The sequence below is a fragment of the Mus caroli genome, chromosome 8, assembly GCF_900094665.2.
Source record: "Mus caroli chromosome 8, CAROLI_EIJ_v1.1, whole genome shotgun sequence".
Classification (NCBI taxonomy): Eukaryota; Metazoa; Chordata; class Mammalia; order Rodentia; family Muridae; genus Mus; species Mus caroli.
In genome coordinates this window covers 84,779,335-84,801,004 of record NC_034577.1, presented here as the reverse complement: position 1 = coordinate 84,801,004, position 21,670 = coordinate 84,779,335, and the positions used below count along the sequence as shown (strand labels likewise).

Sequence of the window (21,670 nt, the reverse complement as noted above, 5' to 3'; positions counted from 1 at the left end):
TGTTAGACTCGAGAGTCACCAGTCATTTCTGCACACCATACTCACCCCAAGACAGAGAGTCTTATGCCCAGGTACAGGCAAGCTGTACATGTGGCCTCTTATGTGTGTCAAATTTCCTGGAGTACAGGGAGTCCTTTAATTCAATAAGGGCTGGGAAAATAGTTCATTCTTATCTTTCATGTCTTGCCAGAAAAGCATTATACAATCTTTATAAATGGAGTGTCAGGGCAGCTTGTCAGATATCAAAGGCCAGTTAGCTAGGGAAAATAAGGTATGTGTGTGTTTGTGTGTGTGTGTGTGTTCTGTAATTGGAAACAGTCTTTTTGTTTAATTAGGAGGCCCACACAAATCATCCCATATAAAAAGGAATGTATAAAACTTAAAAATTTTTATTTTTAAAAATCTGAACATGTTTATTTCTTTTTCTGTAGCTTTTTTGCATTATTACCAGGCCAGGCTCCACTCCCAAAAATATCTGGAAAATGCCAACTGGACTTGATGAGGAAAGACTCTTGTATCAGAGGGCTTGCTCTTTGAGGCCATATTTTCTTCCTGGAGAAAAGGAAGAATGTAAGCCCATACCAATCTTTGCAAAGTAGAACTTGCTTACATACTGATTCTTTAACTAAGTTCCCACAGTCAATGAAGGTCTCAACACCTTGTCACAGAGTGTGAAAGAACATCTTTTAAACCTGAGGTCTCTAGAAACTTCGCTGCAGGTAAAGGCACTGGTCTTGGGGAAGATCTCATGAGCATGTCTGGGGTGGTGGAATGCTGGCTTGGTTATCAACATTGGCCTGACCTAGTGGAGAAAACTCTTCTCTCGAGGTTCCTGTTTCCTCTTATAGACCTTTCTAAGGCCTAGCCATTCCCTCCTTAACTTTGGTCATTGAACTGACAGTGTCACTATGCAAAAGGTCAAGGCATTTTGTCTTGTGGAAAGTCTGCCAGTTGGGACATTGCCCTAATAAATCAGGCAGGACGGGTGATTACTAATCACAACTTTATAGAAGTTATTTGCATGGGACTTCACTTCTGATTTTGAGATTGAGTGACTTTGTGCTATTTGGCATACCCTCTCACATCCTGGACAAGAAGAAAAATATCAGCCTGTGCGCATGTTATTCTATTTGGGTTGTCTTAGTGAGATGACACAGGCTTGGTGGAAAAGAAGGCTGAATACAGGCTATTAACTTCACATCTTTTGTTTATGGAGGTTGATCACTCAAGCTCAGGTTACCACTATGGTTAGTTTTCCTTCAAGCCCTTTATTCTTTTCAGTGGCCACCTCCCCCCATTCCTCTATACACATGCCAAGTCCTCCGTGCATACCCTAAATTCATGCCATGGTGACATCAGTCAAACTGGATTAGCATCTGCCATCATGGCCTTATTTTACTGTCAAATCTTTTAAAGGGCCTATATCTAAAAACAATCCCGTTAGGAAGTTTGAGGGGGGGTCCTGCACAACTCAACTTTCAGCAGACACATAGTGATTTGATCTCAGATCGCAGAATACATGCATCCTTTGTCCTTTGGTGGATTGTCTTACAAAGGAACTTGAGATAAGCCCTGTAGTAGAAGTTTGTTTTGAGAGTTTCAGGGAATGGTGGTGAATAATGAGATGGGAGGGAAGGGCTTATTACTCAGTAGCTAGCTAATGCCAGAAGGAAAAGTGGGGCAAAGGCTGTGTTTCACAAGTACTCCAGCAAAGAGGAGACGTGATACTTACTGCCAGCTCCACTCAGATCCCATTCTGAGATCTCCGAAAGAAGCTGTGGGAATGAGCTTCTGTGCTGCAGCTTAGGTGAGAGGCTGGAGACCAAATTAATAAAGTCTCCTATGCTGCTGTGTTTAAGTATTTGTACTTAAGTATTATATCTGTACCTCTCAAGAGTGGCTGCCCCAAAACATACATGTATATGATGGGTGTGTGTGTGTGTGTGTATTTGTATATATATATATATATATATATATATATATATATATGTTAAATTCTTGGTCCCAGGAAGCCCACACCACATTTGGAACTCTAGAGCAGCTGTCATCCAGGTGCAGGCTGAGGACTCAGGTACAGTCACTGTGTGTCTGCCTTATCTCTTCAGTCTCACAGTTGTGGTTTCCAACTGGTTGTAGGAAAAATCCTATATGGAGAAAACTCACATTCATTATGTTGGTTTGGGGACAACACCCTCCCATACACACACACACACACACACACACACACACACACACACACACAATGTCACTTTACTTCATTGACTATAAATAAATCCGTATTTTCAGTTCAATTACAGAAGGGCTGGACCTTGTGACTCCTGGCTAAGCAGTATTTTTCCAGAAAGAAATCCACACTGACAGAATCAACCCAGTTTCTTCTGTCACCCAGCTGCTGTCTCTTCCTGGAATCCTATGGGTCATGCTTTCATTCTCTGACCCCCTGACCCCTCCATAGTGTACTCTGTGCTCATCCTACCTGGAGGCTTGGAAACACAGTGGAAGCCAGTAAGAAGTGTTGTGTGGGTATTTTGATGAGGAGAGGTGGAGGGAATTCCAGGAGAAGGGTATTTTCCCATATCTCCCTCAGAAAAGTCCCATGTGTACAGTTGACACTCTCCACAGAAGTTACAACTATAGCTCCATAGCCCTACAGGTTTTTTTCAACCTCAGCTTTTTTTCTTATGTGATGAGATCTAGGGCCAGCCCTTCAGCCAAACTGAGCCTTGGGGCCCCATAGTGAGAATCACTGGAATACTCTGAGCAAGATTGTCCTGCGCACAGGACACTGAGGTCAGGGCTTGCAGGCTCTCAAGTAATATTTGTCAACGAAATAGAAGGCTGGATAAAAACTTTAAATAAATAGGAATCATACAACCCAGCAGGTTCTAGCAGGTTAAAAAAGATGCATAGTGAGCTATACATCGCTGCCGACTTAGCACGTTTCCATCACGCCTCAGACAAATGCAAAACCCAAATGCAGGCTCCCCGGCCTTGGCAGCAATCCATTGCCCCTTCACCTCCTTTCCCTCAGCAACCAGCCCTCATTGCTCATCTTTATGTTCTGGAACCTTGACTCAACTGGGAGCCTAAAGCCTATTAGCTTTGTGTCTGGCTTCTTTTATTTTTCATAGTTTCAAGTTATGGCAGCACCTGCTCTTACAAACAATATTCAGTGAGGGACACAGGTGACCAATTTATTTATTGTTCAGTTCATGAACATTTATTTGGGCTGTTTCTGCCCCTTAAAATATTAGAAATAAATGCTCTTTGTAGAGATAGTTTTGTACTGCTCGTGGTTTTAGTTATTGTAGGTATGTTAGTAGGACTTTCTGCTTAGCTATCAGAGAAACTAAGTCTTTAAACTAATGATAATCTATAACCTGTGTTTTCCTCTCCTGAGCTGATTCTCTCTATTTCCTGATCACACAGTGATGCCCACAGCTACTTTGGCATTTGCTTAGCCAGCTGTACCAGACTGTATTCAACCAAAGCACTGTCCTAAGGCATTTGCTGGTCCTAGGAAGGGGATCTCAGCAGCTTCCTTCAACAGCACCTTGTGAAAGACCCTCTCCCAAGTGCATGCTTATACCGTAGCCCCATGGTTTGGAGCTTGGACACACATGTCAGACTCTTCCTGACCTCATATCTGTTCTGGTTAATATTCAAAGTATTCATGGATCAATGGGCAGGTAGGTGGTAAAAGCCAAGGGTTTTGAAATGGAGTTGAATTATTATAAGAAAGATCTATACCTAAATTTCTGCCCTGAAGTGAGTGAGTTCCCAAACTTGGTTGCATGTGGCCCAAGATAGGGCCACTTGACAAGACTACTATACAAATAATCTAAACTTCTCCAAGGAGGGTAGTTGAAGCTTAACGTTGTTACCAAACACAAGAGTCCAAAACGCTAGAAAAGGGAGGCAGAGCGATGTGCCCTGATCTCCCTGGTGAACAGCTGTGGAGCTGTGAAAGTCTCTAAAAAATTTTCAGCCTGTTATAAGAATCCCCCCACCTCACTAAAGCTTTTCACTGCCTGGAGGTATTTGCTTGAATTTGAGATCTCCTGGCCCTCTGAAGGGAGGGTGTTACAAGGAAAAATATTTATGTAAGAAGTGGGAGGGAGTGGGTAGGGGAGCAGTGTGCGGGGAGAGTATAGGGAACTTTTGGGATAGCATTTAAAATGTAAGTGAAGAAAATATCTAATAAAAAGTTTTTTTTTAAAAAAAGAAGCTGTTGATCTGTCATCTGAGATTCTCATACTAATTGTTTAGATATTAGACAGCTAATGCTGGGTGCATGAATGTTCAGATAAAGCAGAGTAAACTTGGAAGAGCTGTGGCTAAGGAAGAGAAAGAGGTTTTGTGTGTGTGGTGTGTGTGTGTGTGTGTGTGTGTGTGTGTGTATGTGTGTAGTTCTGTATTGTGTAATTGGGCTCTGTGGGCAGGACTCCTGGGAGGTTCCCAGGATGTGGGCAGGACCTTACACACCCCTTCCTTGTGGATCAGAGTTAGAAGGTTGATTTGGGAGCCTGTCCATGCAAGATGTGCCTTAGCAATCTGTTCCTGGTGTCTCTAGCAACCTGTGTGGTTTGTGGTGAGTACTTTTGAAATACAAATTTGTGGGGGACACAAAAAGTAGCAGGGTTGTGCATAGAGCACAGACAAGACAGATTTAGTTCTGCAGGAGAACTCACTCTCCAGGCTTGGATTTGCCTCTAAGTGGCCTACACCATGGTACAGGACACTCTGAGATCAAGAGACACTAAAATCCCTGAGACCCTGCAGCACACTTAGGTACAGAGGACAAAGAGCCAATTCCAGCACAAGAGGAATCAAGACAGGTTGGTTTCCTTACTTCACTGGACTGTAGAGAATTAGTTGGTTTCATTTCTAAAGCTTTTTAGGTACACTTGCAAAAGGATGCCCCTTCATGCCTTTACATGTAGTGGGTCCTCCAGGCAAATTTTATATTAATACATAAATATAGGCTGTATTAATAGAAAATACTCAGTATGGTCATGCTAGCACATCAGGACCAAATAGTCATTAAAAAATCACTTTGTTGTTCATTTTCCCCAAGAAGAAAGTCATAGTACTAAGGTAGGGGGGGCAGGACGTGCCAGGTCAGTGAGGAGGCTCAGGCTGGGGAGCTTGTGGCAAATGGCTCTTTTGTTAGCATTTCAAGGAACTTTAGGGAAACAGTGCACATCTTAAGTGTCTGGCAGCAGGTTCAGGGTAATGAGGGCAGATGGACAGGTAGACAGTAGTCCATGCTATCATAAAGGAGATGTTTAGTTAGGGTCATGTCTCTGAAATTGATAGACTCTGAGAGGGACAGTTCCCATGCGTCATGATAGCCTCCTAAACATCAGACACATGAGTTAAATTCATGGTAAATATGTGGTTATAACATTGATTTCAATGCATATCTGTGCCATTAATAAGTGGCCTGCAAAAACTGGTATGTTTTTCCAAGTTTTTCTGGCAAATTGTGTCCTGGGCTGTCTCTAGCACTTAAATACAGAGCCAGTACTCAGCAATCAATCCCTTAAATGCCTCACCCTGTGTGGACAGGTGACGTTGAGAGAGGCCTGGAACTGAAGGACCCAGATTTGAAGCAGAATATGCCTTTGCTGCTGGTTACCCTGGCAACGGCACACTTTTTCCATTTTTAGGAACTCCACACAGGATTGATTGATTCTTCCAAGTTAAATAGAATAACACCAATAGTTACCTAGAAAGACGATTGTTATTGTTATGAATACAAGAAACTGGGATGTACCTCTGGTATACAGTAGGCATCACATGTGTGTGCAATGTTGCAAGTCATAGCTTCTGTTGGCAATATTCTCACCCTACCTCCACCCCTTGCATGCAAGCACATTTTGCTCTAGGTAATCCTGTTGAAAATTCATAGTTAATTCAGCCATGCCTAGTCACTTATAATCAGACTTGGCCCTCTTTCATCTCAGAAGCATTTTTTTCATCTCTCCTCCTCCTGCTCCTCCTCCTCCTCCTCCTCCTCCTCCTCTTCCTCCTCCTACTCTTCCTCTTCCTCCTCCTCCTCCTACTCCTCTTCTTCCTCCTCCTCCTAAGGCTTCCATGGTTCATGGCTTCTCCTGCCAGAACTCTTGGTGGGTGTTCTCACTCAGCTATAGCTGTGCCTCTCTGTGATCTTGGCTCTCTCTCTTATGTTACACTCCTATAGTGGATGGAGTCACACACACACACACACACACACACACACACACACACACACACACACGCTGCATATCCTCAGCTCAATTGGACAGAGCCATCTGCCCCTTTCTGATCTTTCAATTGGAGATGATCACGTGCAACGTTGTTTTTGTTTGTTTATGTTTGTCTTACTACGCAGCTCAGGTTATACTTTCTTTTTTTTTTTTTCATTTGCTATATAGCCCAAGCTTTTCTAGAAACTAAGGTGGTTTCCCCCTGCCTCAGTTCTCCAAGCAGTGGGGTCATAAGCATACCCCAAGAGTCCTAGTTCATTTATCAGGCTATCTCACGTCCTTTCCCTTACACTTACCCCACACAGAGCTGCTATTGCAGATTCACCTGGAGCCTTCTTTCCCTCCTTAGCACCATATCAGGGCATGGAGCAAGTCCCTATTCCTCATAAGTAACTCCATATCTTTTAAAGCAGTTTCCTCCTGATTATAAATGGGACCCAAGCACAGGCAACATCTCTTGAATTCACAAAGGAAAAAAATATTATCAATTGTTTCAATCTATGGACCACCTCATATCCAGGTTTCCCAGTGGTGTGTTTAAAAATAAGAAGCTAAGCAGATAATAATAATTAATAGCCATGACATAAAGACACAAGCTGGGGACTGACTTCTAGTAACACCAGACATGGCCTCAAGCTTGTAATCAGGAATTTCCCAAAGAGTCCCCAGCTTCTCTAAAATGCTCATCTCAGACTTAGGGAGAGGTCTCAATCTGATAATTTAATGATCTTAAAGTAAAATACACATCGTTAATCAAATGCCATTATGTCAAAACATCCTAAGTTGAGGAGCAAATGTACCTGTGATTCCCCAGAAGTTCCCTTGCTTTTATTTACAATATCCAGCATCAGAAATAAAAACAACCAAATGTTCATATTGTAGAACTGGTTACTGAGTCTCACAGATAACTATTTTGTAAACTTGATCCCCATAAAGATTTTCTAATGCCAAGTCTATTTCTGAAAGAAAAGTCTGGATTTTCTGACCAACCTTATTATTGTTGCTATATAAAAATTTATACAATACTGATCATATTTGTTACTCTTCCAGGGTCCTCCCAGCTCTTTTCCACCTTCCTACCCACCCTATGTCATGTTCTCTCTCTCTCTCTCTCTCTCTCTCTCTCTCTCTCTCTCTCTCTCTCTCTGTCTCTCTCTCTCTCTCATTTATTGAGGGAAGAATTGACATACTTTCTGCAGCTAAAGGGGAGCAGTTAGGAATAGCAGATAGAAATCACATGTTTAAAGCGATGCTCTGACAAGAAGGCTATTAACCAAACAAGGGTACGCCAGTATCTGGTTGTGATGAAATGTGTGGACATCCTCCTGATGCTTAGGGTGCTTCTTTCTGGTCCTACAGAAGGAGGAGAAATAGATAAGGAAGCTGTGGGGGAATTAGAGAAGATTGTCTGCTGTTCAAGAATGGAGCCAAAGGTCAGATTGCTATCACTCCATTTCTTCTTCCCCTTGGAGGATCCCACACAGAGAGTCCAGAGTATTTTAGATCATCGTGTTCTCAATACCAGAACGTATTGTTATGTATTTGCTCACCATGTAAATTCTAATCATTTAGCCAGACATTCAGTGCCCTCCCAGACACATATTGAACCCTAAGTATTATCTTCTCCCCATGGACTCCACCTACAGGCTGTTTATCCTTCCTAGCTAGGTGCTTGTGCTGTCCAGAACTCTTGATTCCACTGTTCATAGTCATCCATCCTCCTGCTCAACCTCTCAATTCCTCCACAATGTCACCAATCAGAAGACCTTATTCCTTACAACTCCAGTATGTCTGTTTTCCTATAAGGCTCACCTTCCTGAGACAAGGGGCCACTTCTTGTTCATCCTCTAGTTCAACATATTGCTGAGCACCACAGTCCTGACGGATACACGTTTCTAGAGGTTTCCATTTTTTTTCAATTAATTTATTTATTCATTCACTTTATATCCTGATCGCTGTCTCTCCTCAGTGCCCCCATCCTACAGCCTCTCCACCATACTTCCCTCCTATTCTCCTTTCTGAGTGTGGAGGCCTCCCCTGGATATCCCTTACCCTGGCACACTGAGTTTCTCCAGACTAAATGCATCCTTTCTGAAGCCAGACAAGGGAGCCTACTTAGGGGAACTGGATCCACAGACAGGCAACAGTATTAGGAACAGCCTGCTCCAGTTGTTGAGGGAATCAGATGAAGACTAAGCTGTCCATCTGATTCACATGTGCAAGGGAAGGGAAGGTCCAGCCTGTGCATGCTCTTTGGTTGGTGGTTAAGTCTCTGAGAACCCCAAGGGTCTATGTTAGTTGACATTGTTGATCTTCCTGTAGAGTTTCTATACCTTCTGGGGCCCTCAATCCTTTCATCAACTCTTCCATAAGAGTCCCCAAGATCTGTCCAGTGTTTGGCTGTGGACCGCTGCATCTGTTTTAGTAAGCTGGAGAGATGATTCAGCCATTAAAGGCTAGTCTCACAACCAAAAAAATATGTGTTTCTAGAGGTTTCTAAGAAGGAAACCAAAGGTTTCTGTTTGTCCTAGCAGTTCTTTTTCCTCCGTGACTTTGGAATCCAGGTCTGATCTTATCAATCCTCCATGTTCACTAGGAAATCCCTCTTCACCACCTGTGGTAGACACTGCTCATGGTAAAGTCCTGGGAAAACACATGAACGTAGAAGGATTTTCACAGCCTGTGGCAGTCTTCCTGGGAATCCCCTTTGCCAAGCCTCCTCTTGGATCCCTGAGGTTTGCTCCACCGCAGCCTGCAGAGCCCTGGAGCTTCGTGAAGAATGCCACCACCTACCCGCCTATGTAAGCTGCTGACATGAGTCCAACCTCATTCTCTGAGAGCATCTGTCTTTATATAATGCAGAAAGGAGTCATCCTCTGGCCAGATAGCAGTTCTTCTGGAACCCTCAAGAGTAATTTAGAAACATTACAGGCCTTTCATTATTTTCTAGAGTCTTCTGTTCAGCACCTCTCTAAAGTGACAGTATTAAACAGAACTAGGGATAGGTGGGCAGCACTAATGTGTTAGTAATTAAATAACTTAGTTACTTAGTATTAGCTTAAATGAATTAGTATATAAGGAAAATTAAAATCCGTGCCTGGGGTGCCACAGTGACTCACTAACTCCCACAAACTCCATATCTATTCTACATTGGTCCTTTGTGATCTCTCATTAATGACGCCAACAGGTATTCTTGCATAAGAGGCTGATAGAGGTCATTAGAGATAGCATTGGCTTTACTTGCAGCTGGAGCACAAGCTCTTTTTACCTGCTCTGGGCACAGAGAAGGAAAAAGCACTGAACCAATATTGTCTAACATGTCAGTGACTAACAACTAGAATGCAGGTCTTTGGAATCATTCCATAAAGATGTCAGCCATGACTTGCAACAGGATAAACAGTTATTGGTATAGTTCCTGGATTCACAGAAATCTCATAAACACTAGAAGAAAGCCACCCTCAGCCCACTGCACTAGGGCTAGCCAAGAGCAAAGCACTATACAAACACTGGTGAGATTATCATATCCTGGGTAGGTCAGACTACGAACATCTCTCAATTACTCAAAGTGTCTCAAAGGCTCAAGGAAAGGGAGAGATGCCAGGTACTTCTCTACTGGATTGGGGGGTCACTGGGTTCCCACCACTTACCAGTAAAGTCCCTCTTACTAATGATACTGGGTTCTAGCCCTCCATTTATAAGCACAAACATCCTAGTACAAGGTTGAAGCTCAGGTGATATCTCCCATTTCTATATGTTGGAATCTCAGGTGTTCACTCTCCCTTCCAGGTGCTCCCAAGATGCAGCTAGAGGACAGGTGGTGAATGACCTCATAACCAATAGAAAGGAGAAAATCCATCTTGAATTTTCTGAAGATTGCCTGTACCTAAATATTTACACTCCTGCGGACTTTTCAAAGAACAGTAGGCTACCGGTAATTTTCGAAAGCACTAATCTAGTCCTATTTGCTATAGCATCTGGGTCTTTGGCGTGACTGGAAGGAGATGAAGGTATCTAGACACAAGGGTAGACATGCCAGGACTGAGTCAGAGACCAAGAGCTTCCTTCCACCAAACAGAAATAAATAAATAATTAAACAAACAGACAAACAAGACAGAAAAACTCATGTAGGAAAGGGAGAGAACACAGAAGGAGTGACAGGGTGACAGGACAAGAGCTCATGTCTTTGATCTTCATGCCTGTGCTTTAGGCAGAGGCTGGTAAGGAGGTGTGTGCCGCCTTTCTCCTCACATTACTTAGACATGATAGCAGTGTGGAGGGAGGAGTCTGGGACGATCTCATAAGCACTTTTCATATCCTTTGCCACCCACATGATTGTATTGTATGTAGCTCTTTCCCCTCCCTGGTTGCCCTTGGCACATGCTGATGGCCTAATGAGTCAGCGTTTTTCATAGAAATGAGGAGGCCAGAGTAGGGTAGGCTGCCAGTTACAGAGCAGAGTCCTGGGGAGAAACTACTATAAAAGAGATATCTTTGAAGTGGAATAAAAGAGGGTGTGAGCTTCTACCCAGTCTCCTGGGAGCATCTGGAGCAGAACTCAGAAGTGTAGGAGGAAGCAGAAGTCACCAGAATCACGATTTCACCTGAAACATGTTTGCATTGTGCAAGGATGTGGGAACAAATCTCATCCCCCACTCATTTGCTCCCCTTCTGTTTTGGACTCTGCATCCATACAGCCAGATTTAGAGTCAGAAGAGGCAAGAACCCGAAGAGTTTTGCGTAACCTTGCCTTCATGGATCATGGCAGACACATAGGATAAGAGCCCCAACATGTCATTGGTCAACCTGCTGACTCATCTTTACTCGAAGATGAGCTTAACTCAGACCTTCCATGTAGGTTGTAGAGAGCCCAAGGAGAGGAGAAAAAGAAGTGCATGGAGTGTGGAAAGCAAGGAACTGTCCAGCTATGTACACAGGCTCTAGAGACATGGGGTCTGGACATAGATTCTGGATCTGCTTCTACTTGCAAGAAAGAGCAGGAATCATTTGCCTTCTGAGCCTCATTTTTCCTCACGTGTTGTAAATATTCCTTAGTGGCGGCTGAGCTGCATCCAAGTCCTGGCAGAGAACACAGAAGCACTGACCGTCTAGTCAGAGCTACGGGAGGGCCTGGCTCCTGAGCCAGATCATTGAATGGTGGGCCTGAGCTGCACTGCTTAGGAGCTCAGCTGTGGTGCTGGGGCCAGATGGCTGCTCAAGCCTTACTTGTACATTTCATTAGCTGTGGAATCCCCGGTAGAGGTGACTCAGTTTTTCTATCTATCAAATGGGGTAATCTTTGTTTCTGTATTATAGACCATAATCATTTTACCATGCTCAGATTACCTTCTCTTTCCTTATTAACAGTGCCTTATAATGTCCTATAAAATTTCAACATTATCTTCTCTCAGTTCTATGAAATGTGACCTCTTTAAGTTCTGAAGCCATAAATTAAAGGTTATTTTATTCCCCGATCAGCCTCAAGTCCTCAAAAAGAACCTGGTATAGACACTCTTAATAGCCAGATGGCTGAAGGCTTGACAAGTGAAGGTGGATGTAAACTGGGATTAGCAAGATGGGGAGGACTGTGGTGGAGAGATGGAGCAGTAAAGGCACAGGGGAGGGTACTAATCGGGGTCTGGAGATGAGCATGTAGGCACATCACAGGTAAAAGTGATGGAAGCTAAAAGACTCAGCTGTAAGAATTGACCACCTTCCAGGATGTCAGAGGGCTGGGAATAGACAAAACCTTCACCCGTTGTTGTTCACATAATGATGCTTTCAGTTAGAAGAACCCTGGGAAGACTTGGCACATAGGTCTCAGAAGAAAGGTGGGGACATTGAATGAGGTGACATCCTGGCTTCTAACCAGGTAAGTTGAGGATGAAAGACAATATTACTTTGGCAACCCAGCTAGGCCCTGGTGAACTTTGAGCATCATGCCCTGAATCAGGGCCAGGCCAGGAAAATCAAACCAGGAAAATTAAACCAGACATCTTCTGACCCCCTTCCCAATTCTATTTCCTGGAGCAAGTATGATTCTTTTCTTGCTAACTAGGTGATGGTGTGGATCCATGGAGGTGGACTGAAGCTGGGTGGGGCATCAAGCTTTGATGGACGGGCCCTCTCTGCATACGAAAATGTGGTGGTGGTGGCCATTCAATATCGTCTGAGTATCTGGGGATTCTTCAGGTAGGGTTTGTGGACACTACTCTTTACAGATTGGCTGCTATATTGATTAGCTCTACAGCAACGTATTTAACATTTCTCAGTGGTAAGGAAACCAGGTCTATTTACTTCAATGTTTGGAGTGGTGGGATACCAAGGACTGCATCATTATTCAGACTTGGGTGTAGGGTGAGGCCCTAAGATATAATGCATCATGATGGAACTGAGTCCATGGGATAGACTCCACATGGTAAATCAGGAAAGCCAAGAAAATGAAAAGTCAGTCTTTTCCTTTTGGTAACAATTTTCTTTCTTGGGATATAGCATGATTTCCCTGAGCATACAGACTCCTTCACTGAGCGTACAGTGCACCCAATGAAAGACCTCACCTTCTACAAATTCCAACACTGAATAAGCCTAGAACATTAGGAACCAAAGTCTCTATACATGAGCTCTAGGGGCAAAGAGCAGATCCAAACCATTGAATATGCATGCAGCCAAGCTGTTAACCTAGAAACTCATTGCAACCTTCCAGGTGCTCATCCCAACCTCTTATTCATATAGCTTATAACACTAGCTACAGTGAGAAGGTTCTTTGCCCTGGCCTTGCTGTCCTCTTCCTTGCTGTTGCCATGCCTACTCCTTCTCTGTCTCCCTTTCCTTGACCTCAGTGTCTGTGTGCTTCCTTCTCTCTCTCTATAAATACTTTGAATGATTCCAGCAACACCTCCACCTAATTTGTGACCCCTGATTCTCCTTTAAATCCTATGTAGTCCTTTTATCTACCTCCTGTTCTTCTCTAGACGTGTACAGAGTATAACAGCTGTGGCTGTTGCAAGCACCCATTTGCTCACAAGGGTTTACTTCCATCCTGGACTCTTGGCTCATGCCATTTTTCCCCAGGCAGGCAACAGATCCTTGCAAGTCTATCTTTAAAAATATATGCTCCACTCACTTGCTTTGGACCCACTTTTCTACCTAGCAAAGCCTTGGGGGTGGGTTAATGTTATAAAGGTCATTTTAATCAAACTTAGAACTTTGACATGATAGCTGCTGCATTCTGTGTCCAGAATACTGAGTGAAACAATGTCTTTCTGACACATGTTGTGCCTTTGCATAACACTCACATGAATTGCAGTGGTGCAGAAGCTGTTCTAAGGCTCACAGCACTGCCTCTACCTGCATTGCACAGAATTTGCACACATGTTTTTGTTCTCCAGCCCCAAGGCCTTTATTCCTGCTACCAATCTTAATTGAAATTCTCTTCTTTGGATATTTACAAAGCCCTGGGTGCTCATTTTACTTAGTACTCTATCACAGGCAACCAAGTCAAGAGGGTTTTCTCTGGTACAAGCCTAAAACACATCCCAGACCTGCCATTGCTTCTTTCCTTACCTGACTTACTTTCTCCAGTGGCTGGCACCATATTCTCATTTTATCTGTCTGTTCTGTGCTATGAGCGGAATGCTGCCTTTCTTTCTTCTTCTTTTTTTTTTTTTAACTTTGTTTCAAGAGAGGCTGTGGCCCTCACACCAGAGTTGGATGTATGCTGGATTCTTAGTACAGAATTGTCAGAATAATGAGTGACAGCTTAATGCAGAGAAAGATTCCTATGTCAGAGTTGCTGATCTCACCTGAATTCCAGAAAGTTGCAAAGGACACAACCCCAGTGCACATATGGTCCTAAGATCCCTGCCGCACAATGTGTACCTTTTATGTCTCTTACAGTACAGGGGATGAACACAGTCAGGGAAACTGGGGTCATTTGGACCAAGTGGCTGCTCTGCACTGGGTCCAGGACAACATTGCCAACTTTGGTGGGGACCCAGGCTCTGTGACCATCTTTGGAGAGTCAGCAGGAGGTTACAGTGTCTCAATTCTTGTAAGTATCTTGGGTACCATACTTCATGTCAAATCTTGCTAACGTGGCTGTTGATGGGACCTTCAGAGACCAGCCAATTGCTGGTCTCAAACCTGTATTTGGTGTTGAGTTTACTTCCTGCACAATATTAAATCATCAGTTGCCTACAACCAAACTAATGGCATTTGGTTCCTAGGAAACTTGGAATTTTACTTGATATCCCTAGAGCTGTATACATCTCCAGTTCTAGTTTGGAGTAATGACAGCCCTGGCCTCTTCACTTAATTGAGTTCTTTTTCCCTTTGTCTACGATATTTTTCAAATCTTTAACCTGATTATTCAAGAAACAAGTTGCAGAGAAGACTTTGGCTTTGTAATACTTTTGTTATTAGTTTTTGAGACTTTCATTCAGTGAATTTTGATGATATTCAAATTCTCCATTCCCTATGTCCTGCATATTCACCTGCCCCCCCAAGTCCCCACTTAACTTTGTGTCCCCTTTTTAAAAATTTAAACTCATCATATATAGTTTATGTTGTCCATATACCCGAGGAGGTGTGGCCTTCACTGTGTCAATCGACCAGGGCCACACTCTTACTGAAAATGAACCCTTCCTCTCTGGGGTTACTATCAACTACCAGCATCTTCTAAGCTAGGGCTGGGGCTTACCTTGTTGGGAAATAATGTTGATGATAAACAACAAATCGGAAGAAGTAATTGTTTGGATCCAATATAGATCTATATGGTAGGGGACTCAAGTGTGGAAAGAAGAAAAGATTTTCTATGAGATAGCCTTATGGCTTGCCTATAACTACCAGGGTGGGCATCAGAGTTTAGAGCAGAAGGGTGGGTTCTTTCGTGGGAAGTGACTGAGAAGAAGGGCATATGAGGGTGGGACAGAGAAGAATGGGTAATGGATGTGCAAAGCACACAAACTGAGTTGTGAAAAATGCTTCTATGGAAAATGGGAGTAAAGGGGATGTTATAGAAAGTTCTGGTAGCTACACGAAACTACAGAGTTAAACAGAACATAAAACTCGGTGATTGCATTTTATACATACATATTTAAATTGAAAAAAGAAAAATTACAGATGAACATTAAAGAGAATAATGTCATCTATAGCCCCGTGACTCTTATATTTTCACTATAGATATCTTGCCCTATCTCTTATTGTTTCAGCAAATTTACCTATATGCCTGTCTATATATCCATCTATCACTTATTTATTTATTTATTTGTTTTTTTGTTTATTATTTTTCTGTGCATCTTGTGAATCTTATAATCTAATTGTGGTGGTTTTTTTTTTTTTTAACAATGAAGCTCTTCTTTAAAATGCAGTATGACATAAATATCTCCTCAGGCATTAAACACTCATACAGTGTTATTACTATAATTACAGAGTTCCATGGTAAGATATGAATTGATGTTTATTGAATATCTCAAATATTTGGATTTTGGGATATCTCCCATTGTTTCCATTATACACAATAGGATACAAAGTAAATGTCTTTCCATGGGGATACCACCATTTCCTGCCTTCCTTCACCCTTCTTCCCTCTCTTCATTCCATATTCCATGTTAACTTGGATCATTAATTGTTCTACCCTGAAGTTGAATCCTCATTTCTTTTTTCCCATGATCATTATTTTTTGTATAAACTCAACATAACAAAAATTCTCAGACAGAACTTGTGGCTAGGAATTGTCAAAATGTCTTTTAAGTAGTTTTTCTTGTTATCATAGGCACTTGCTAAACACATTCTCTATGGTTTCTTACTCTACACCCTAGTTCCACTCCACTGAGTTTCTTTTGCAGAGTCTTATGGCCAGAGTCTTCAAGATTGACCAGGGCAGAGGAGCATTCAGAGGGTAAGTGGATGACATTGAATCCCCTGTAAACATAAACTCCCCTCTTCTTCTCATGACAGATATTGTCCCCATTGTCCAAGAACCTCTTCCAAAGGGCCATTTCTGAGAGTGGTGTGGCCTTCATTCCTGGAATGTTTACCAAGGATGTGAGGCCAATCACTGAGGTAGGTCCTACCCTGGAAAATCACCATACTCTTTCTTGGAGTTGTCAGGGGTCCTTCTGGTCACAGGACTCAGCTATGTGCTCCAGGGATTTCCAAAGTGAGAATGGCTGAACAGAGATTACTTCTAGGGCTCCATCTAAACCACATTCTGTAGGTTCTGAAGTTTCTTCTTGCAAGTCAAGTTATTCAGATGCTCTGCAATTATGCATGGGTTGCATGGGAAGACAGGTTGCCCTCTGAGGCAAGTGTATTGGCTCTCCTTATGTAACAGATGCTGGAAACTAGAAAGGCTGAAAGTCCTGTAAATGGAGGAAGTGGATCTGAAGGGGAGAGTGAAATAATGGATTCCTTGCCTTTTATCCACTGCACAGGGCTTCCTTTATGATATTCATTTTTGCAACAATGTATTTTAAAAGTTAAGACAACAAGCTCAGATGTGTTCATGATACTCATTAAAAACAAGAACAGAGGCAACATTTTGTTGTGCCTGTATGGAAAGTCTATTGATCTAGAGTGTTTTCAGGAAACATTTTCTGTCTTCAGAAGTAGCACTTAGGGTAGAACCTGTCTATATCAGTGGAAGGTACTGATGCTGCTCTTGACATCTTCGGGTGCCTGTTATCTCTTGCAGCAAATTGCTGTTACTGCTGGCTGTAAGACCACCACGTCTGCCGTCATTGTTCACTGCATGCGCCAGAAGACGGAGGAGGAGCTCTTAGAGATCATGCATAAATTGGTGGGTGTGTAGTCTAGTGAACTACCTCTACTGGCTTACACACAAGCTTTGATAATTCGGCTGTTCTTTAGCCAGTGTGGACCATGTGATAGTCTAACCATAGCACACACTTAGGTCAGACCCATTAGATAGAATAGCATTGAAATCCCCTCCATTGTGGTGGGTTGTAATGAGCATCTGAGAGCTTGTAGGAGTTGGGGTTTTCTATTGTCAACAAACACTCAAGTTAGAAGCCTTGAACAGGAAAAGGAATGGGTTGTAAATTTACATCAAATAACTCAAATAAAAGAGCGTATCTTGTTCCAGGTGCTCTAAAGATAAGAATTTACACCCCAGCTTCCCACTGTTTTGTTGGCTTCCTTCTGAAACATGTTTGCCTCCTATAATATTTAAGCACATCAGCAATCTACACTCATATCCTGTGTGCTAAGGAACTATCTATTCTTCCTAACGCTCCTGAAGAGTCAAGGTCTATCTGACTAGCACTCTCTTATATCCATCTTTGAGCTGTCCCCTGTGTTCTGAGACATAGCAATCCAGCTCACATTCTGAACTCATGAAGACAGAGTAGCACAAGGGCAGGAGCAGATGATTCACCCCATTCTGCCGATCCATTGTCTATCTAGCAATAGTGTGAGACTATCACATCAAATTTAAAACATCTTGCTACTGAAGTCACCTCGCCTCTACATTTTCTTAACAGAAAAATTGGGGTGCTGTTACCAGAAGAGATAGGGATAGGGCTGAAGGAGGATGCCAGCTCAGAGTGGGGCATCCTCTCAGAGCCTCAGTGACTCTGATGCTGGGTTTTAGCACAAGTTAATTCCTACTGCTACCCCACTATGGACCCCATTCTGCTCCACCATGTGCATGGACTGAGATGATGCCATGTAGGTTTCACTTATCCTGCTTGAGAAGATGTAGCCTATACCAGGAAGACTCTAACCATAACCACTTTCTTTGTGTCCACAGAATCTGTATAAACTGAGTTTACAAGGAGATACCAAAAATGTAAGGACCTTTTAAAGTTTATAGCTGTAACAGTCTTAGATGGTGATTGAAATAATTTCTGATTGTGGAATCACAATCCTTGTGTGTGTGTGTTTATGAATAAATAAAGTCTTTATACATGCTACATGTTTAATGAAAGTGCCTCTCTCCTTTCACTTAGCTACTTATTTTAGTCTTATCATTCACAAATGCCAAATGTTTGGTCTCTGTGGCTCACAGGCCTTCTAAGAGACACAGATTTCTGTGCACTTCCTGGTCATGGGGTCTATGTTCCAGCTATTCCCTTAGAAGGACATAGCGAGAGATGTGTGAGATTTCTGACACTGCACTGCTCTCTTACACAGAGCCACCAGTTTGTGACAAGTGTGTTTGATGGAGTGGTGCTACCAAAGGACCCCAAAGAGATCCTGTCTGAGAAGAACTTCAACACTGTGCCTTACATTGTGGGAATCAACAAGCAAGAATGTGGCTGGCTTCTGCCAACAGTGAGCAGGAACAGACATTTAGACAGATGCTTGTCCACTAGCCTGCTGCTATCATACCTCTACTCTGTGTTCTCATGAATTCTGTCTTTAAGCCCTGCCTTGTGTCTGGAGCAGCTATTCCCATTGCTCTAATGTATTCATCCAAGGAAACATTCTCTGGCATGATCCAACTGAGATGCACAGGCTTGGGAACTCTAACTGGGGGTCATGGTTCAGTTCCCAACTCTGAACTGTGACCCTGGTCAATTAGTCCTGGGGCATATCTCAGTAAACTATTCCTGTCTGACTGCGTATTCTCATGGTTTGTGAGGCAAATCCTAGACCCAAACATCAGGAACTGAGCTTGTGGGGAAGGGTATGACCTGTGCTTCTGTCTCTGAACTCTTTGCTTCTGCTTTAACTTTGAATAAGTGTTTTCTAGGGATCTTGTTCCCAGACATAAGCAAGTATGTAGGGTGCCTTCAGTTTCTTCCTTGAATTTCTCTGTATAAAAACATTGGCTTCATTAATTTCTTTTTGTCAAACTCATGAGAGACCCAAACTCACTGGATGAATAGCTAGAGCCTTCATCCCACATTAAGAGGATGGCTTTCTCAATTTTCTCTTTCTGTTCATTTCTGAGCACTCACAAATGCTTAATTACTTTTTCAATAGATGATGGGATTTCTACCAGCTGATGTAAAATTGGACAAGAAGAAAGCCATTGCACTCCTGGAGCAACTTGCTTCCATGACTGTAAGCATCTAGGGATCCATGGCCACTGGCTGAGAAATACAGATATTTGGAAGGATTGGGCCAAATTACAGATCAATTTAATGTCTCTCACTGCATCACCCCAGGAAGGATTTACACAGGTCACAGGAGGGTCAGGCTCAATGAAGTCTCAACCCGTGGGAGAGGCTGGTGATCACTTTTGACATCTATTTCAGGCCATACCAGAGGATATTATTCCAGTTGCTGTTGAGAAGTACACAAAAGGTAGTGATGACCCTGATCAGATCAGAGAGGGAGTTCTCGACGCAATTGGGGATGTGGCATTTGGTGTTCCATCGGTGATTGTGTCCCGTGGTCACAGAGGTAAGTCCCAGAAGTTGGACAGGAGAGAGACGAAGATTCACCTGCTATGGTCTCTAAGCTGCATACTCCCTCGGATAGACAGATGTGGAAAGTTCTTAGAGTCAGCATGCAAGTCTGACTCAGCAGAGGTCCCGCTTTGTTTTGTTTTCTAATCAATAAACTGAGGATGAGGTGCGAATGCAAATAGTTAACTTGGTAGTTGATAGCAGTAAACAATGCCAGGGATGTGTAGGATGTTCATATTAGCTGCTGGAATGCTTGCCTAACATGCACAAAGCCGTGGGTTCAATCCCCAGCATCCTACACACTGGGGTAGGGCATATACCTTCAATCTTACCACTTGAACTATAGTATTAGAGATTTTTTTAAATGTTGAACTTGAATGCTTTCTTTATTGGTGGCTGCCTTTAGACCATCAATAAAGATGCAGGCATCACCAAAGATAAGAGGCAGGAGGAGCAGAAGGTCAAGACCATCGTTTGTAACACAACAAGATTTCAGTTCCATGGCCTATTTTTTTTATTGTGTTTACTTTCTTGATATTTAGTTTCTTGGGTTTTATTTTTTTTTATATTCTAGGTATTAATTCTCTGTCAGATACAAATGGCAGAGTTCCCCCACCCATTGTATAGGCTGCTTCTTCAGTTGACTGAGGTTTCATTTGCTGTACAAAATCTATTTTTAATTTTATTAAATCTCATTTTGTTGATTACTAGGCTTATTCTTTCAACAATTGCAATCTTATTCAGAAAGAAAGTCCTGTCTATACACCTTGACTTGTGTACTCTACTTTTTCCTCTGTTTCACTGTTTCAAATCTTAGGTTGAAGACCTTCACCCACTGGGAGTTGTTCTTGTGCAAGCTGAGAAATAAGGATCAAACTTCATTCTTTAATATAGAGATACCCAGTTTTCCTAGCATGTGTGTTTTGGGGGACTTTTGTAAAGTCAGGTGTTTGTAGTCATGCAGTATTGTATCTGGGTCCTCTATTCTATCTCATCCATCCATGTATCTCTTTCTGTACCTTTCTACTTTCAATGCTATGGTTCTGAAGGCTATCTTGATATCAGATATCGCAATACCTCCAGCAACAGTATTCCTACTAGTCAACATTGCTTTATCTATATGGGTTTTCTTGTGCTCCAGTATGAATGTTAAGATTGCTCAGTCTGTTTTCCTGAAGAATGTCATTTGGATTCTGAATGGGATTGCTCTAGCAGGCTCCACACAGTGCTGTGTACAGGAAGGGCGAGTAGGGGGCTATTGCCTCTGTAACTGCAGTGTCCTTGCTGTTCTGGCATACAGGGGATGGAAGCTTGTGAATCATTTCATGGAACTTCTCTTGGATCCCTGAACTCTACCCTGAACTCCTCTACTCCCAGCAGGCAGGCAAAGGTCCAAAGGCAGGCATTTTGTACATTTTTATAATTTCATAAATCACTCTCCTTGCTGCCTGCTTATTTGTTTGTCTTTGTCTCTGCCTCTCTGTCTCTCTATGTGTCTCTGTCTCTCTATATGTGTCTGTGAATCTGTGATTCTGTGTGTGTGTTTGTGTGTGTATGAGTCTGTGAATCTGTGAATCTGTGTGTGTGTGGTCCTGGGGGTTGAACCTACTTCCTCTAGTACACTAGGCCAGCATTCCATTAGTAAAACATTTTCCAAATCTTCCTAAGTTGCTTCTGATCTGCTCTTTACTTGCCTACTTCTCTGACTTGATCATAAATATTTTAACTTTTATAATTAAAGAAAATTATAAAACTCATCTTTCTTATGATTTTGGTTCTCTCTATTCCTTTCCGAAAAGATATTTGCTATAATTTCATTCCTGTTAACTTTAATGAAGATTTTCTTGTGCCTTCATGTGAAATATATTTCTGAAGAACGTAGTGTAGGAGTTTAAAAAAACATCCGTCTCGAGGGCCACAGGCCTCATCCGGCCGGATCAGCACCAGGGGAGCTAGAGCGCAGGGTCAGCTGACACCCACCAGCTACCCACGATCCCCGCCACAGGATTTTGAGACTGCTGGTGAGTGGAACACAGCTTCTGCTCC

The 21,670-nt window shown here is 42.6% G+C and overlaps 1 protein-coding gene across 1 annotated transcript in view; it reads left to right on the top strand.

Annotated features, from left to right (window-relative positions):
* The first annotated feature begins 4,491 nt into the window (after window positions 1–4,491).
* Window positions 4,492–21,670, top strand: part of LOC110300015 (carboxylesterase 1F) — a 22,120-nt gene continuing 4,941 nt past the window's right edge. Inside the window, exons 1-11 of the mRNA XM_021170046.1 lie at window positions 4,492–4,591; window positions 8,848–9,052; window positions 10,038–10,182; window positions 12,307–12,440; window positions 14,145–14,298; window positions 16,206–16,310; window positions 16,942–17,046; window positions 18,019–18,057; window positions 18,402–18,542; window positions 19,197–19,277; window positions 19,472–19,619. Of these exons, the coding sequence (XP_021025705.1) occupies window positions 4,540–4,591; window positions 8,848–9,052; window positions 10,038–10,182; window positions 12,307–12,440; window positions 14,145–14,298; window positions 16,206–16,310; window positions 16,942–17,046; window positions 18,019–18,057; window positions 18,402–18,542; window positions 19,197–19,277; window positions 19,472–19,619 (1,309 nt within the window). The 5' untranslated portion in view covers window positions 4,492–4,539. The remainder of the gene's footprint in view (window positions 4,592–8,847; window positions 9,053–10,037; window positions 10,183–12,306; window positions 12,441–14,144; window positions 14,299–16,205; window positions 16,311–16,941; window positions 17,047–18,018; window positions 18,058–18,401; window positions 18,543–19,196; window positions 19,278–19,471; window positions 19,620–21,670) is intronic.